The 19,263-nt window shown below is 40.4% G+C and overlaps 1 protein-coding gene across 1 annotated transcript; it reads right to left on the bottom strand.

Moving 5' to 3' along the window:
- Window positions 1–5,132: 5,132 nt before the first annotated feature.
- Window positions 5,133–6,845, bottom strand: LOC132116575 (uncharacterized; the record flags this gene model as incomplete). Its single annotated transcript, XM_059525450.1, has 2 exons — window positions 5,133–6,167; window positions 6,390–6,845. Coding segments are annotated over 2 exons (1,491 nt in total), but the record flags the coding sequence as incomplete, so codon positions are not given.
- Between the last annotated feature and the right edge of the window lie 12,418 nt (window positions 6,846–19,263).

Genomic DNA, 19,263 nt, shown 5'->3' with positions numbered 1-19,263 from the left:
CCTGTAGCGCACAAAACCGCGCTTGAACCCTGGGCCAGCGAGATCGACTGAGATTAGATTATTTTCGTCTTTTCCTTTTTCACTTGATGTTGTTTATGAGGAGTGTAACTTAACTGTTAATTTTACCTAGTTCTGGCCCTGTCTGTGAAACCCTCTCTCTGTGTTTAAACATGGAAGTTATACAAGAATGAGACAATGTCGTTGTTCACATCAGGCATGTACATACATTTAAAGGGGGGGGGGTACAATGGTGTTTCATGTATTCAGGGTTGTTCACAGTGTTAAAGAGATGGATTCTCATGCTAAACATGGCCAAAGTTTTAAAAAACAGTTTAGAAGAATGATTGAGAATTTCTGTGCCGAAAATCTTACTTAAAGGTGGTACAAGTTTCAGCTGTTTTTTTTCCGATTGTGGATCTAATGACGTAGACGAGAACGGAAGTCCTTATATGAGCATTTCTCTCTGAAAAGCGCGCCCGCACACACACACACAGACCAGAGGAGAGAGAGACTACGCACAACAACGCGCTTCAAAATCGTCGGCAGCGCTGCATAGGATTGTTCGAGAATGCCTCCAAATAAGTGCATTTTTGGATGTGAGGGAAAGTTTACCGTGTTCAGCTTCCCAAAGAACCCAGCGTTACATGAACAGTGGATGCAGTTTGTTTTTCCGGGACAGCAACAGAGTGTATCAAGTGCGTTTGTGTGTTCTGTTCATTTGAGTGACGAATGTTTTATAAACGAGGCCCAAGTCGACGCTGGATTTGTGCATCATTTGCTATTAAAACATGGAGCCGTCCCTGTGATAAAAGACCCCATTCACGTAAGTACAATTGCATCATATTTCTGTATTTTGTTGGAAATCAGCACATAAGTGAATATATGTTAATGGAAACAACACGAAACATCAGTATTATAGCTCCGCTCGTGGCACACCTCCAGGCATAGGCGCCGATTTATGTTTTTCTCCGTGGGTGCTCAAGGGCGCACGCCATTTAAAAAATAAAAAAAATAGACTAGGCTATTAAAAAAATATTGCATTTCAGAACCTTAGGCTAATGGACAGCGGCCGATAGAAACAAACACAACAGCGTCACTTCTCAAAAATACAAACAGGATTGGAGATGAAAAGTTTAACTGACACGTAACCGCTAATGCGTTCAGCTTCTTGGGAAATTAATGTTTTGTAAATATTGATTAAAAAACTATTGCGAAAGGACAGCGTTTCCATTAACCGATTGTTGCGACTAAAATAATGAGTTTCTGGGAATGTCTACCTCATTTATGTTTCGAGGTTTCTTTTGATAGTGGCATGGCTTTTCTTTGAGGTTTCGAATCCATTATTCATATAGGCTAAAAAAATGTTTTTTTATTTGATGTATTTAACAAAGAACTCGTATTCTGTCCAAAAGTAGGCTTCCTCTTTTAAACCGTATATAGGCCTATAATTGAGCAGAAAAATGTTCCCATTTAAACCCTGTTACGAACTTTAAGGAGTCTAGGGAATATACCGTAACATTTACATATTAATGTACTGCTGGGTATGAAATGAGGTGGAAGAACATGACAGACAAAACTTTGAAAGAGAAAAAATATTGGACGTTTATTCACAAAAAGCCAAAGCCACTAGATCCAGTAAAATAACAATAATAATGTGCGCTATGTACAAGGTGAAAATGTAAACAAACAAACAATAAAATGGGAAAAGAACGAAAGCGGCGCCAAAGGAAAGAACAAAATATAAGAAAACACATTAAAATAAAGAAAAAAAATTAAGGGTTTGCAATATAGACAAAAAGTTATATCTCTGTGAGTTCTAGGATTTTATCGATAACGATAATTACACTATTTTGCTGAGTGTTATTGTGCTGATATCTTATTTTTAATTGTGCTGACACCTGAGTTTTTTTTTTTACCTTTACACCATTGTTTCTAAAAGTGTGCACCATATTTTAGGTCAAATACTTGCATTTGGGCTGTTACCAAGCAAATGCAATCAGTATCAACAAAATTGATCTTTGCAATGTAAATAAAACAGAAGCTGCATCTGAAGTGCCATTTAGATGTTTTTACACACTGTTTAATGCAGCTCCGTGGAACATGGAATACTTTAACCTGCAGTTACAAATGAATAAATAATGTTTTGATATTTTAAAGATAAAACATTGAAAACTGATGTTTGAAATTATTTAAAAAATGAAAAGGTTCCATTAAATGTGAAATTAAACCCGCCAATAGGTGGCAGCGAGTCACTGTTAATAAGTGAGTCATTGCGATTGAACCGAATCATTTAAACGGTTGATTCATTCAGGAACGAAACACTTTAATGTTGCTCAGACAGGGCCGGCCCTGACCAATTTGCTGCCCTAGGAAAGATTTTACCTGGCGCCCCATGCATCACAGCCCATTTCACCCTGTCATATATATATACACACACACACACACACACACATTACAGCAGAACTGTTTCCAACACTCATAATAAATCATCATTTTAGAATGATTTCTAAAGGATCATGTGATAGACCGGATGTCACATGTGACACTGAAGAATGGAGTAATGATGCTGAAAATTCAGCTTTGCATCACAGAAATAAATGATAATTTAAAGTATAATAAATTGAAAACAAATTATTTTAAATTGTAATAATATATCACAATATTACATTTTATTTCTGTATTTTTGATCAAATAAATGCAGGCTTGATGAGCAGAAGAAACTTCTTTCAAAAACATTAAAAATAGTAATGTTTCCAAACTTTTGGCCTGTACTGTATCCCCTGCACAAATGTAGAGTAAAACATTAATAAAAAAGTGATAATAAAAAATGCGTCTTAAAACTGACATGATTGTACAAAATCACAGTCTGGGGACTCAGAACTCAGAACAACTGCTAACATTAAGTTTAAGGTAAAAATAACTGCAATGAAATTATAGTATCTTACTCCTATGCAATAAATTGTTCTTTCACTGCATCTCTGCTCTGTCTTTATCCTCTTCTCTTCTTTTTGGCACTGTATCTATCGCAGACTATGCTCATTTATAATGTGTCATGTAAATTCGGCCTTCCGTCACAATCAGGAAACTTTCACAGTGTCTAGAACTGGCGCGAGCTGCCAGGCCCGTTTCTATGAGCTGTGTGTTAACAAAAGCAGTGCTGTCTACATTGGATGCAGCGTCGGGCACGCTACACAACAAATTACCAACAACTGATCGTGCGCGCGCTCTGTTTCTGACGCACTTCAAGCACTCGATGGGCGGGGGAAGATTGAAGAGCCAGACTTTTTTTTTTTTGCTTTATTTGGTAGTATTTCGAATTAATGGTTTTTAAATAGTAGCCTATTATAAAAAAAAAATGTAACAAAAAAAAAAAAATTCACTCATTCTGGCGCCCCTATGGATGAGTGGCGCCCTTAGCATTTGCCTATACCGCGGGCCGGCCCTGTGCTCAGAGACGCAAAACTGTGGCTCCAGCAGGTGCTGCACTTTTTTTTCACTTCTTAAACTATTGTGAATTTACATTCTGGATTTAAATTAATAGGACCCACTGTAAATAATCCTAGGGGTGGCCGCAGGGGTGGCCACTGGCCAGAGTTGGCCACCCCTGGCCACCCCTTGGGGGCGCCCCTGATCTAACCAAAGCAAAATGTAGAAAATAAACCGAAATCTTCAGTGCATCCGGCACCTTAACTAAACTGTCTAACAAAAACAGAAATCATCTCGGTTACGTATGTAACCTTGGTTCCCTGAATAGGGAACGAGATGCTGCGGTGACGTCACCACGTATGGGAACACCTTCGGTGTGACGAATGTCTGAAGCCCTATACCATCCCGCCAATCCTATTGGCCAAATAGCGCGTGGCACCGCCCAGCATGCGTAGGCATATATATACCTGGTGCCGCGCGCCATTTACCTCAGATTTCATGACGAGAAGAGAAGAAAGCTATCAAGGCACGGCACGGCCAGAACCGCAGCATCTCGTTCCCTGTTCAGGGAACCAAGGTTACATACGTAACCGAGATGTTCCCTTTCATAGGTCACTTCGATGCTGCGGTGACGTCACCACGTATGGGAACGCTATACCATCACGCCTGACGTACCTGATAGCTTGGATCCAAGGAAGCATCTGCTCAAGCGGAGAGAACCCGGGAGCCAGGAGCCATCCTCACATCCAGACTGTAAGACCTGATAAAAGTGCTCGGTGAGGACCAGCCTGCCGCAGCACAGATATCATCCATAGAAGATCCACTGAGAAAGGCTTGAGAAGAAGCCACTGCTCTCGTGGAATGACCTTTTACTCCTAAGGGCGAAGCGAGCCCGCGCGCCTCATAGGCCAAGGAAATAGCCTCCACCAGCCAATGGGACATGCGCTGTTTCGTAACTGCATGGCCCTTATTCTTATGTCCAAAACAGACAAACAGCTGGTCAGACTCACGCCATGGGGCAGTGCGATCCACATAAGTCTTCAACGCCCTCACAGGGCAAAGACTTAGATCTCCAGACTCTGTCGCAGCAGGAGAAAAGGCCTCCAGGACCACCTGCTGAAAATGAAAAGGATTAGACGCGACCTTAGGAACATAATTAGGCCTAGGTCGCAACAACACTTTCACAGAGCCTGGTGCAAACTCCATGCACGAGGGTGAGACAGAGAGAGCCTGTAAATCCCCAACTCTTTTAAGGGAGGATAAAGCCATGAGAAGAAGTGTCTTCAGAGACAGGAGCTTATCCGATACAGTTTCCAGGGGCTCAAACGGATGCCCTGACAAACCCAGTAACACAATGGATAAATCCCATGAAGGAACTCGCACAGGGCGGAAAGGCCTCAACCGTCGCGCACCCTGTATAAAGCGAGAAACCAGTGGATGACGACCCACTGAAACACCACCTATATGCTCATGGTGAGCTGAGATAGCTGCCACATAAACCTTCAGGGTGGCTGGTGTCAATCCCTCCGAAAAACGGTCTTGAAGAAACTCCAGTACTGAAGCCACAGGGCAGTAAACTGGATTCACATCATGAGTTTCACACCATGTCATAAACAGTTTCCACTTGAAAGCATATAAGCGTCTCGTAGAAACTGCTCTAGAGTTCAGTATAGTCTCGGTAGTTTCAGCAGAAAGACCGGGACATATCAACTCACTCCGCCCAGAGGCCACGCCCACAGGTTCCACAGATCTGGCCTGGGATGCCAGATCCGTCCCTGTGCTTGCGATAATAAATCCCGTCTGAGGGGAATCTCCACCGGAGAGCCCGCTAACAGATTGATGAGATCCGCAAACCACGGCTGTGTGTGCCATCGCGGAGCCACCAGCAACAGCTGTCCCACTCTGTCCCGCCGTATTCTGCATAATACCGCTGGGACCAGCCGAATCGGAGGAAACCCATACAAGCTGGTCCTGGGCCAGCTGTGAGCTAGCGCATCCAGACCCAGGGGTGATGGAGGGCTTAGGGAGAACCATAGCGGGCAATGCGTAGTCGTGCTCGACGCGAATAAAACCACTTCCGCTTCCCCGAAAATATGCCATAGGTGATTCACCGTTTGGGGGTGTAATCTCCATTCCCCTTGTTCCAGAGTCTGCCTGGATAATAAATCCGCTCCGAAGTTCAGTCGTCCGGGGATGTGAACAGCCCGGATCGACAGAAATTTGTCGTGAGACCAAAGAAGAATCCGCCTCGCCAGTCTGCACAGAGGGCGAGAACGTAATCCTCCCTGATGGTTCAGATAAGCCACGACCGCAGTGTTGTCCGTTCTGAGAAGCACATGACGGCCGGTCAGTAGACTCGAAAAATACTGGAGAGCCAGAAAAACCGCCAGTAATTCCAATTTGTTTATGTGCCAGCTGCGTTGTGCCGCTGTCCACACTCCGTGGGCTGGGCGCCCCTGACAAACAGCTCCCCACCCGGTCAAAGACGCGTCTGTCGTGACAGTCTCTCGGGAAGCACAAATTCCCAGCCGAACCCCGGTGAGGAGAAATTCGGCTGATGTCCATTGTTTTAACGACATCACACACCTCCGCGTCACCGAGATCGTTCGATGCGGAGAACAACGGGGTGAAATATTCTGTCGTTTCGTCCACCACTGAAACGGGCGCATGTAAAGCAAACCCAGATGAATCACGGGAAGCGCCGCCGCCATTAGACCTAGTAGTCTGAGGCACAGTCTCACTGTCACTGTGTGACCCGCCCTGAAGTGCTGAACGCATGACGTAATCGACTGAGCGCGCGGGACAGAAAGCTTTGCTGTCATCGCGCGAGAGTCCAAATCTACTCCCAGAAAGGTAATCCGTTGAGAGGGGATTAATACACTTTTCTGGAAGTTTGTGCGTAAACCCAGGCTGTGTAAATGATTTAGCACAATATCTCGATGAGAGTGTGCTTGAGTCTGAGATTGCGCTAACACCAGCCAGTCGTCCAGATAGTTTAACACACGGACGCCCCGGAGCCGCAACGGGTCCAGAGCTGCGTCCATGCATTTTGAGAATGTACGGGGAGCTAGCGCTAAGCCAAAGGGAAGAACGCGGTACTGATACGCTTTGCCCTCCAAAGCGAATCTGAGGAACTTCCGGTGTCTCTCGATGATCTGAATATGAAAATAAGCATCCTTCAGATCGATCGTGACAAACCAGTCGTTTGGTTGAATCTGAGACAAAATAGATTTTACCGTCAACATCTTGAATTTGCTCGACCTGAGTGCAAGATTTAGACGGCGTAAATCCAGAATGGGTCGTAATCCGCCGTCCTTTTTTGGTACCACAAAATAACGGCTGTAAAACCCTGACTCCATCTGAGAGGGGTGTACTTCTTCTATAGCCCCTTTGCTCAGTAGAGCTAACATTTCCTGTCTCAGCACCGCCATGTCCATCGGTTTCATCACCGTGGAGAGAATTCCGCGGAAAGGGGGCGGGCCTTTCCGAAACTGAATGGTGTATCCGTGACAAATTGTGCGTAACACCCATTGAGAAATGCCGGGCAAGCGTTCCCACGCGGCCCGAAACAATATTAGCGGTTTCAACATGTTCGTTTCCTGCAACGCTGTTGCACACATAGAAATGTCCGGGCACGAAAGACTCACGGTGTTCGTGCACAGGGGAAGTATATGCAGAGCAGGCGTTGTATCTCGTTGTACGTAATCCTGAAACGTGTCCACGGCAGGAATTAGGCCAACAGATTGAGCATCGGGCTCTGCCGCTAGCGAAACAGCGGCGGCTGAGCGAGCCGTCATGACGGGCCGTTCGATGAAGACCCTTTGAAGCGCTCCTCGAGCTCTGAAAACTGGATCGTGCATAGTGTCTGAGGAAGCGATTGGTGTTACAGTTCGCTCCAATGCTGTTCGAGGCGCTGTTTGCGGCGAAACAGTCAGGGTTTGAGCGTGGGGACTGCAATGAGAGTGTTGGATGCGCGAAAGCGGTCCAACAGCGCTCTCTAGCGGAGGGCACAGTCCCTGGCAGGCAGCGAAAAAATCAGGAGCTGCTGTTATGTGCCCGAGAACGAGAGGCCTTGGCCGTCGAACTCAGGTTCAACCTTTTTCGCTGGCGTTGTTGAGCCGGTGGAACAACCCTAGGGCCCCAGTCCTTGCGAGGGGGCGCCATAGGTGAAGGCTCTTCCCGAGAGGGCACTCGCTGGCGGTGAGAGGAGGTTGAGCGAGAACGCGCGGGCGCCTGACGGCGTTCAACCTCTCTGGGTCTGCGGGGAATCAGCTGGCGGAAAGCGGCTGATTGTTGTTTCGCTGCTGTGAACTTCTCCACCACTGAAGTGACCGCCTCTCCAAATAAACCGTCCTTAGACACAGGGGCATCCATGAGGAAAGATTTATCCTTTTCCTTTATATCGGTGAGATTAAGCCAGAGGTGGCGCTCAACCGTAATTAATCCAGCCATGGAACGGCCCACTGCTCGAGCAGTATGTTTGGTAGCACGAAGCGCCAAATCAGTTGCTCGCCGTAGTTCCTTGACCGCCTCAGGTGTAATGCCGTCCCCCTCGTCCAATCCTTTTAACAGCTCCGCTTGGTAGGCCTGAAGGACCGCCATGGAATGAAGCGAAGCAGCCGCTTGACCAGCGGCCATATAGGATTTTCCCACTAAACTAGACGTGACTCGACACGCCTTCGAGGGGAGGAGGGGGCGGGACTTCCACGCCGCGGCCGAATTAGGCGCAAGATGTTCGGCGAGAGTCTCCTCCATCGGCGGTATCGCTGTATAGCCGTGACTCGCCATGCCCGAAATGGTGGCGAAATCCGCGGCCACAGCGTTCGTGATGCGCGCCGCAAACGGCTGTTTCCAGGACCTCGAAACCTCCTGGTGGAGGTCCGCGAAAAAGGGTAAAGGCCTCCGGGGCTGCGCAGGTGTCCGACTAGTTAGAAAACGGTCGTCCAGCTTCGAAGAAGGTTGGGCCTCGGCCTTCTCAACCTCCCATTCCAGCCCCAATGTACCCACTGCACGGGAAACCACATCCAACAGCTCACTGTAGGAGGGGGAAACATGCCTCTCCTGTCCACTAGGAGGGAGAGGGCTCGTGTCGGCCGCGAAGTCCTCGGACCCCGAGGCCGCAGTGGAAAGAACGTCGTCATTATGGCGGTCACAACCGAAGGAGATGGCACTACATGCCCCCGGTGTGGGCCGTAAATCCTCACAGGAAAAGACGACAGGTTCAAAAGTTTTCCTGTGTATTAGGGTAGGGGAGAGCGAGCGATGTGGAGAGTAATTTTCCATCGCTGAACTGTCCTCGAGCTCCATGTCACACGTGTCACCCCAAGCTATCACCTCGTGCGGTGCCTCGGCAGTCGCAGAAGTGGTGTGGCGGGGGTTAGACACGGCGACATCGGAGAACACATCTACCCTCGAGCGAAGGACCCTGAGTCGCAGGCCATCGCAATGGGGGCATGAAGAAAGGCCGCTAAGCGCCTCCTGTGCGTGGTGTAAGCCTAGGCAGACTACGCACCTGTCATGAGTGTCCCCCTGAACGATGCACCTGGTACACGGGTCCTTGCACTTCTTGAAACTCATCGCGTCCGCGGAGAGGAGTATACTGCTCGTGACGATCGCTGAGAACGCGAGACAATAGGGCACAGAAGATTCGCTTCGTACTGAAGGAATGAAATCTGAGGTAAATGGCGCGCGGCACCAGGTATATATATGCCTACGCATGCTGGGCGGTGCCACGCGCTATTTGGCCAATAGGATTGGCGGGATGGTATAGGGCTTCAGACATTCGTCACACCGAAGGTGTTCCCATACGTGGTGACGTCACCGCAGCATCGAAGTGACCTATGAAAGGGAAACAATGTGTGGCGCTCACTTCTTACCTAGTGTGGCTCAGTACTTGGACCACTTCTCTTCTCAATCTACATGACTTCATTAGGATCTGTCATTCAGAAGCATGGCTTTTCTTATCACTGCTACGCTGATGACACCCAACTCTACCTCTCATTCCAACCAGATGACCCGACGGTAGCTGCTCGCATCTCAGCCTGTCTGAGTGACATCTCTAGCTGGATGAATGACCATCACCTTCAGCTTAACCTTACGAAGACAGAACTCCTGGTGATTCCAGTTAACCCATTGCTTCATCACAACTTCTGTATACAGCTGGGCTCATCAACCATTACTCCTTCGAGGACAGCTAGAAACCTAGGAGTTGTGATGGATCATCAGTTAAGCTTCACAGACCACATTGCTACAACTACCCGGTCCTGCAGGTTTGCCTTATACAACATTAGGAAGATTAGACCCTTCCTGTCAGAGCAAGCAACCCAACTTCTTGTCCAAGCTCTTGTTCTCTCCAGACTGGACTATTGTAATGCTCTCCTGGCGGGCCTTCCTGCATGTACTGTCAAGCCTCTGCAATTGATCCAGAATGCAGCAGTGAGGGTTGTCTTCAATGAGCCAAAAAAGCTCACGTTACTCCGCTCCTCATCAGGTTACACTGGCTACCAGTAGCTGCTCGCATCAAATTCAAGGTACTGATGCTAGCCTACAAGACGACCACTGGCACGGCACCAACTTACCTAAACTCATTGGTTAAATCTTATGTGCCCTCCAGAAGTTTGCGCTCTGCAAGTGATCGACGCCTTGTGGTACCATCCCAAAGAAGTTCAAAATCACTCTCAAGGACCTTTTCCTGGACTGTGCCCAGCTGGTGGAATGACCTCCCAATCTCAATTCGTACAGTCTTTACTCATTTTCAAGAAACAGCTAAAGACTCATCTTTTTCGCCTGCACTTAACCAACTAACACTAGCACTTTTCCTTTTCTTTAAAAAAAAATAAAAAATAAAAAAAACCTACCTATGCGTTCTATACTAGACTAACTGAGACTTGTCATGGCACTTGTATACTGTTGTTGTTCTCTTGTTGACCTGACTGTTTCTATTGTTCTCATTTGTAAGTCGCTTTGGATAAAAGCGTCTGCTAAATGATTAAATGTAAATGTAAATGTCTATACAATATGTACAGTGTATATCGCGATATACTGACCTGCGTTCTCTTCCCTCTGTACTACCAGCTGTTACTCAAGGTCTCATAGCGAACGAATAACTCTTAGTCTGATTAATGATTAGTGATTACGGAAAGCAGTAAATGATTACATACTCGCACGGCACTGTATAGTGGGGGATGGGACGTTTTCAGAAACGCTGTGATTGGTGGATAGGATATGGAACATGCATGCGACTGGTTATGTCACTGTCACTGTCAACAACATAACCAATCACAGTGTGGCAGACGCTTCATAGCGCCAACTGCAATGTTTAATTTTAAATAAATGTAGCCTACTGGCAGTCTGGCACACGTGGGTGCTCATTTTCCGTGGGTGCTCGGTATTTTCCGTGGGTGCTCGAGCCCCGGAGCACCCACGGTATCGGCGCCTATGCCTCCAGGAGCTCTGTTTTTTTCCGAGGTGTTGTGCCCAATTTCGACTCCCTGCCGAATTGTTACCCCCCTAGTAACGACTCTGGGTAGGTTTGGGAGTAGGTGTGGGGGAGGGGTTGGGTTAGGATTAGGCAATCAGGTAGCGATTTAAACAAGGGGGGTATGGCAAGCCCAGTGTTGGGGAGTAACTAGTTACATGCAACGGCGTTACGTAATTTAATTACAAAATTATTGTAACTGTAATTAGTTACAGTTACTACGAAAAAATAAGTAATTAAATTACAGTTACTTATGACATTTTAACGATTACAAAGTGGATTACATTTGAATATTTACACACATCCACATACAGATTTAACTGTTTTCTTTCCCAAATTGCACTGACTATTCTGAGACATACCGCCCTAATAATTTCCGGGATGCGGAAATACAGTCTGGTTCATAGAATCCAGTCATAAAAACGGAATGCCTAACGCGGACGGAATATGCCACATTTTGGATGACTAAATCAAAAGTAGGTCAGTACACTTGAATCAAAACATGACATGGACTAGTGTCTGTCAATATTAAGCCCCAAAAATGCAATATATGACTTGCACATTCTGCGTGTCTGTGGAAATCAGGTGCGGACTGGACACCGGGAGAAACGGGGCAATTCCCGGTGGCCTGGCAGCCGATTTTGCCCTCTATTTTAATATTGTAATTGTATAATTGCCTGCCGAATGTACTAAAGCGATCATTTGCGAATCCGCCATTTGATAATTAAATCTCTAATAAGTCATGAAGTGTTAGTCGTGACTCGCGCGCTCTCCACGCCTCCGCCAAACGGTTTGGATCAGACTCAGAGTAATCAATGCGAGAGAGTGGACTGTAGAAGTGCACAGCTGGAGACAAGAAGCAGAACTACTGTTCAGGGTTTCAGGTCAGTTTCATCTGTAAAGATGCTTTTATGTCTTTGTTTTTTTATTTATTTAATCAAGCAGCAGCACGTTGCTCATCAGTCATCACTCAAAATACTATATAAAGGACATCATTATTATCTGTTGTAATGCTACAGTAGTAATTTAGCTGAAAAAAAAATCCGTTTTTTTTTTTAGGTTTAGGGGGAGCTATACAGACAACAACACAAACTTTACGAAAATAAACATTTTAATATTTAACTATAAATCCAGAGAAAATGGTTACTATTGTTTAACTGGGGTAACCAAAAATGTAAAATTATTTTACAAATGTATTTATTTAAAAATAAATACAAATCCATTTGCAAAAAAAACAAAACAAACAAAACAAGGTTATTTTACTTTTATATAGGCTAATAAAAGCAAGGTTAATTTTTGTAAGGGAAAAACATGACTCGTGTACAGTATTAGGATTTTTCTATAAAGATATTGTAGTATTGTAGAGTATTGTATTGTAAAGTATAGTTTTGTTCAATCTTAAGTATTAAAGTAATGAGAGAGATGGATAACAGGGCAAAATAATGAGACTGAAGAGAAAAATGGAAGTGAAGGTGCAGTTCAGGAGAGAACTTTTAATTATTTTGCATGTCCCCAAATTAAAGATTTAAACCTTTTTTATGTCAGGTCCATACAAAAAAATTTTTGTCCATGAATTTGTTTGTATGAGTTTGAATTTTCCAGTCTGAATTTTTTTCCCAGTCCTTCCCTCCTGTAAATTAATGGCAAAGACATGGTTTCATTTACAATAGGCCTACTGAAGCTCGCAGTGTTTTCAACCTCTGCCGCCCCAATATAGGAGTACACTAGCACATAAACATAATTTCTAGAACTGCTCTGTGTCACATCATGTGCATTTTACTTATTTTGAGAAAACTATAATCATATACAAAGAGACAGCAGTTAAAAAAAAACACCAATGTTTCAGGAGTTTAGTACAAAGAATACGTCACAAGCTTATTAGATAACTATTTAAGTTGATGTATATACTTTTATTTATTATTCTTTAATTTTCACAAATTTAAAAAAGTAATCAAAAAGTACTCAAAAGTAATTAGTTACATTACTTTAATAAAGTAATTGAAAAAGTTACACTACTATTACATTTTAAACAGGGTACTTGTAATCTGTAACCTATTACATTTTCAAAGTAACCTTCCCAACACTGGGCAAGCCAAATTAACTTTTATTCATTCGCAGGATATGTATTCTTGATATCAACAATTAAATTTTCACTAGTTAAAATGTTAATTCTTGATATCAACAATTCAATTTCCACTAGTAACAATTATAATTTTTGATATCAACAATTCAATTTCCACTAGTAACAATGTTAATTCTTGATATCAACAATTACATTTCCACTAGTAACAATGTTAATTCTTGATATCAGGAATTATACTTCAACTAGTAACAATGTTAATTCTTGATATCAATTATTTTTAACCTTGGAATGCCAATAGGCAAGCCAAATTAACTTTTATTAATTCGCAGGATATGTATTCTTGATATCAACTAGTCAAAATGTTCATTCTTGATATCAGGAATTAGATTTCTACTAGTAACAACTGCTATTTTTGATATCAACAATTCAATTTCCACTAGTAACAATGTTAATTCTTGATATCAGGAATTGTATTTTCACTAGTTAAATGTCACCATATGGCTCCCATTCAAATTTAATGGTTGATATCAAGAATTGCTTTCTTACTAGTTGAAATTCCAATTTCACATATCAGAAATACAATTCTTACTAGTAAAGAAATTTATTTTTGATATCAGTAATCACATGGTTACTAGTACCGACGTCAATTCTTGATATCAACAATTTAATTCTTGATATCAACAATTTAATTCTTGATATCAACAATTTAATTGTCACTAGTGACAATGTTCATTTCTGATATCATGAATGTGATTCTTACTAGTAAGAAAGCCATTTTAGATATCAGAAATTATATTGATATCAGAAATTATTTTTCAGATATCAAAAATAACAATTGTAACATGTTGAAATACATTTACTGATATCAAGAATTAACATTTCTATGGCAAGCCAAGTTAACTTTTATTCATTCGCAGGATATCTATTCTTGATATCAACAATTACATTTCCACTAGTAACAATTAGAATTTTTGATATCAACAATTACATTTCCACTAGTAAGAATGTTAATTTTTGATATCAGTAATTAGATTTCTACTAGTAACAATTGCTATTTTTGATATCAACAATTCAATTTTCACTAGTAACAATGTTAATTCTTGATATCAGGAATTGTATTTTCACTAGTTAAATGTCACCATAGGCTTACATTCAAATTTAATTGTTGATATCAAGAATTGCTTTCTTACTAGTTGAAATTCCGATTTCACATATCAGAAATACAATTCTTACTAGTAAAGATCTTTATTTTTGATATCAGTAATCACACGGCTACTAGTACCGACGTCAATTCTTGATATCAACAGTTTAATTCTTGATATCAACAATTTAATTCTTGATATCAACAATTTAATTGTCACTAGTAACAATGTTCATTTCTGATATCATGAATATAATTGTTACTAGTAAGAAAGCCATTTTAGATATCAAAAATTACCCTCCCAATTGTTGATATCAGAAATACATTTTCAGATATCAGAAATGAACAGTGTCACTAGTAACAATTACATTTTTGATATCAAGAATTAAAATTTCAACTAGTAACAACTAAATTGTTGATATCAAGAATTCACATTTTTACTAGTAAAAATGTCATTGTTGATATCAAAAATTATATTTCTACTAGTAAGAAATACAAAGCTGATATGTGAATTTAGAATTGTAACTAGTAACAAATGCATTTTGATATCTTTAATAGTTTTGGCGCCGTTTTAACATTTAAACATGTGAATTGTTGATATCAAAAATTTAATTCTTGATAACAACAATTTAATTGTTGATATCAATAATTGAATTCTTGATATCAACAATTACATTTCCACTAGTAACATCAGGTATTCTTGATATGAACAATGACGTCATCACTGGCAGAAGTAAGTTTATCATATCAAAAATGAAATTACAACTAGTAATACACTTAATTCTTAATATCAGTAACTTAATTCTTACATGTTAAAATTGCATTTTCACTAGTAAAAATTGTCATTTAAGATATCATTAATTCCTTTTTGGATATGTGCATATCAATGAACCCCTTTTTGGATATGTGCATAATTTAATGACGAGTCCAACCCTTTATGAATGTTTATGGAGGATAGATGACAAGGTAAAGAGTCCAACAGAGAATGGGCACATTCGATTGCCCTCTCGTGAAAATAAAATGCTACTGTAGGCTATTTTTAATAATTATTTTTATTTTTATTTTGGCACAACCTAATTCCGCCTATTAACGTCTGGTAGCGTTAAACAAGAACATAAAAAGAAATTAGTGTTATGTTGTGTTCTGTGGCGCAGATGATAGAGCACAGAGCAATTGCTTTTGGAGGCGACAGACCCGGGTTCGATTCCGCCTTCTGCCGAGCTTTTTCTTCACCCTTTTCACGTCCCCTATCACCTCGAAAGGCATATATTTTCAATAAAACTCTACGAAATTATCGAAAAGTGGAAAATAATGTGGATATTATGTAAGGCAAGGGCTAGTTGTAGGGGTGGTGTCCATTTAATCATTTGTAAATAACAATTGTAATTTACTCTCAATATGTTATTATTGTAGCCTATACTGTTTTATAATGAGGTGCACATATTGGTCACTACTTGCAATAAGTAGCACAAACAGCATCAAACTAATATTACTGTAAGAAAATACTCATATTATTAAATAGGGTAAATACAATCTATTGCTAATAAAATATGCTATTTTCACTTAGTGTAAATATAATTCATTGTATTCAAATAGGCCTGCCAAAATCAAATTCTAAACTATCTGTGATATTACGTTTATCCACTAGAGGGAGCAACATTATAAGGATTTATTTATTGAAAATAAATGCAATAAATGTGTATAACCGTAGTGTAGCAACAGTAGTTTAATATTATTAGTGTGCATAGAAATATGTTAAATGCTTGTAGATCATTTACCCCAATAAAACAAACTTGATTAAATATACAGTATCTACAGAAGAAATGACACTTTGCTACAAGTGAACAGCTTGTATAACAGTGTAAATTTATTTACCAGTCCTCTTGTCCACCGATGCTTCAAGAACCGGACAACACGTTATATAAAAATAATTCCTATTAGGACACGACTCATTCATGTAGCCAACGATATTACAAACAATAATAATAATAATAATCATAAAGTCCAGTAAAATGTTTGTATGATGCATTATTACCTGTTATATTTTTCCTTTTGGTTGTATTTTTTTTAATTTGATGTAGGCTATAAGAAGAAAGTGTAATAAAACCAAAAATAAAACCCTGAACAAACGACATGAAGTTATTTTTAAAACTAAACGAATGCCTTGTTCATTTTCCCTTTTAATTATCCGAAGGACTTGGTGGCCAATAAAAAGAAACAGCATCGATTTACAAAAATGAACCAGCCGTAATATAATTTTCAAGTTTCAAAACAACAAAACAAATAAATAAAGGAGGAGCCGTTTCTGGCCTCCTTTGCATCTTTGGCCAATGCTGACGCTAGAACAAGGGGTGTCGGAAAATCTCATTAATATTCATGATCTCCCACGTGGTTACTAGTACAGACGTCGATTCTTGATATCAACAATTTAATTCTTGATATCAACAATTTAATTATTGATATCAACAATTTAATTATTGATATCAACAATTTTATTGTCACTAGTAACAATGTTAATTCTTGATATCAACAATTCGATTTTCACTAGTTAAAATGTTGATTCTTGATATCAGGAACTAGATTTCTACTAGTAATACTTGATATTTTTGATATCAACAATTCAATTTCCACTAGTAAAAATGTTAATTCTTGATATCAATAATTCAATTTCCACTAGTAACAATGTTAATTTTTGATATCAGGAATTAGATTTCTACTAGTAACAAATGCTATTTTTGATATCAACAATTAAATTTTCACTAGTAACAATGTTAATTCTTGATATCAGGAATTGTATTTTCACTAGTTAAATGTCACCATAGGCTTCCATTCAAATTTAATTGTTGATATCAAGAATTGCTTTCTTACTAGTTGAAATTCCGATTTCACATATCAGAAATACAATTCTTACTAGTAAAGATCTTTATTTTTGATATCAGTAATCACATGGTTACTAGTACTGACGTCGATTCTTGATATCAACAATTGAATTGTTGATATCAACAATTGAATTGTTGATATCAAGAATTGAATTGTTGATATCAACAATTACATTTTCACTAGTAAGGACACGTATTCTTGATATCAAAAATGACGTCATCAGAAATGCAGAAATGCGTTTATCATATCAAAAATGAAATTACAACTAGTAATACACATAATTCTTGATATCTTTAACTTAATTGTTACATGTTAAAATTACATTTTCACTAGTAAAAATTGTTATTTTAGATATCATGAATTCCTTTTTGGATATGTGCATATCAATGAACTCCTTTTTGGATATGTGCATAATTTAATAACGAGTGCAACCCTTTATGAATGTTTATTGCTGATAGACGACAAAATAAAGAGCCCAAAAGAGAATATTCGATTGCCCTCTCATGAAAATAAAACGCTCCTGTAGGTTATTTTTAATAATTATTTTTATTTTATTTTGACAGAGACTATTTAACTCCGCCTACCAACGTGTGGTAGTGTTTGTCAAAACTACAAAAAGACCGTAGTAAATTGTCGATTATTGTGGCGCAGATGGTAGAGCATAAAGCAATTGTTTTTTGGAGGCGACAGACCCGGGTTCGATTCCGCCTTCTGCCGAGCTTTTTCTTCACCCTTTTCACGTCCCCTATCACCTCGAAAGGCATATATTTTCAATAAAACTCTACAAAATTATCGAAAAGTGGAAAATAACGTGGATATTGTGTAATGCTAGGGGTAGTTGTAGGGGCGGTGTCCATTTAATCATTTGTAAATAAAAATTATAATTTACACTCAATATGTTATTATTGTTATTATTATTTATAATGTGGCCTACAACAATAATGAGGTGCACATATTGGTCACTACTTGCATTAAGTAGCACGAGCAGCATCAAACTATTACTGTAAGAAAGTACTCATATTTATTAAAAAGTGTAAATAGAATCTATTGCTAATAAAATATGCTATTTTAAGGATCCTTCTAAGCCTTTTCCAGTTTTATTTACATTTACATTCAATTATTTAGCAGACGCTTTTATACAATAACAATAGAAGCAGTCAGATCAACAAAAGAACAAAATCAGTATACAAGTGCCATGACAAGTCTCAGTTAGTCTAGTACAGTACAGTTTTTTTTTTTTTATTAAATATGAAAAGAAAGAAAAGTGCTAGCATTAGTTGGTTAAGTGCTGGCGAAAAAGATGAGTCTTAAGATGTTTCATGAAAATGAGTAAAGATTCAGCTGTACGAATTGAGATTGGGAGGTCATTCCACCAGCTGGGCACAGTCCAGGAAAAGGTCCGTGAGATTGATTTTGAACTTCTTTGGGATGGCACCAAAAGGCGTCGTTCACTTGCAGAGCGCAAACTTCTGGAGGGCACATAAGATTTAACCAGTGAGTCTTGGTATGTTGGTGTCGTGCCAGTGGTCTTCTTGTAGGCAAGCATCAGTATCTTGAATTTGATGCGAGCAGCTACTGGTAGCCAGTGTAACCTGATGGGGACAGGAGTAACGTGAGCTTTTTTTGACTCATTGAAGACAACCCTTGCTGCTGCATTCTGGATCAGCAGAGGCTTGATAGTACATGCAGGAAGAGCCAGGAGGACATTACAATAGTCCAGTCTGGAGAGTACGAGAGCTTGGACAAGAAGTTGTGTGGCTTGCTCTGACTGGAAGGGTCTAATCTTCCTAATGTTATATAAGGCAAATCTGCAGGGCCGGCTCATTGTAGCAATGTGGTCTGTGAAGCTTGACTGATGATCCATCATAACTCCTAGGTTTCTGGCTGAATTGAAAATAAATGCAATAAATGTGTATGTAGTGTAGCGACAGTAGTTTAATATTATTGGTGTGCATAGAAATATGTTAAATGCTTGTAGATAATTTACCCCAATAAAACAAACTTAATTAAATATACAGTATCTCACAGAAGTGAGTACACCCCTCACATTTTTGTAAACGTTTTATTATACCTTTTCATGTGACAACAGTGAAGAAATGACACTTTGCTACAATTTAAAGTAGTGAGTGTACAGCTTGTATAACAGTGTAAATTTACTGTCCCCTCAAAATAACTCAACACATACCCATTAATGTCTAAAGCGCTGGCCACAAAAGTGAGTACACCCCAAGTGAAAATTTTCAAATTGGGCCCATT

The sequence above is a fragment of the Carassius carassius genome, chromosome 36 (genome assembly GCF_963082965.1).
Source record: "Carassius carassius chromosome 36, fCarCar2.1, whole genome shotgun sequence".
Taxonomy (NCBI): Eukaryota; Metazoa; Chordata; class Actinopteri; order Cypriniformes; family Cyprinidae; genus Carassius; species Carassius carassius.
The sequence above is the reverse complement of the archived record's forward strand: the minus strand, read 5'-3'. Positions and strand labels throughout refer to the sequence as shown.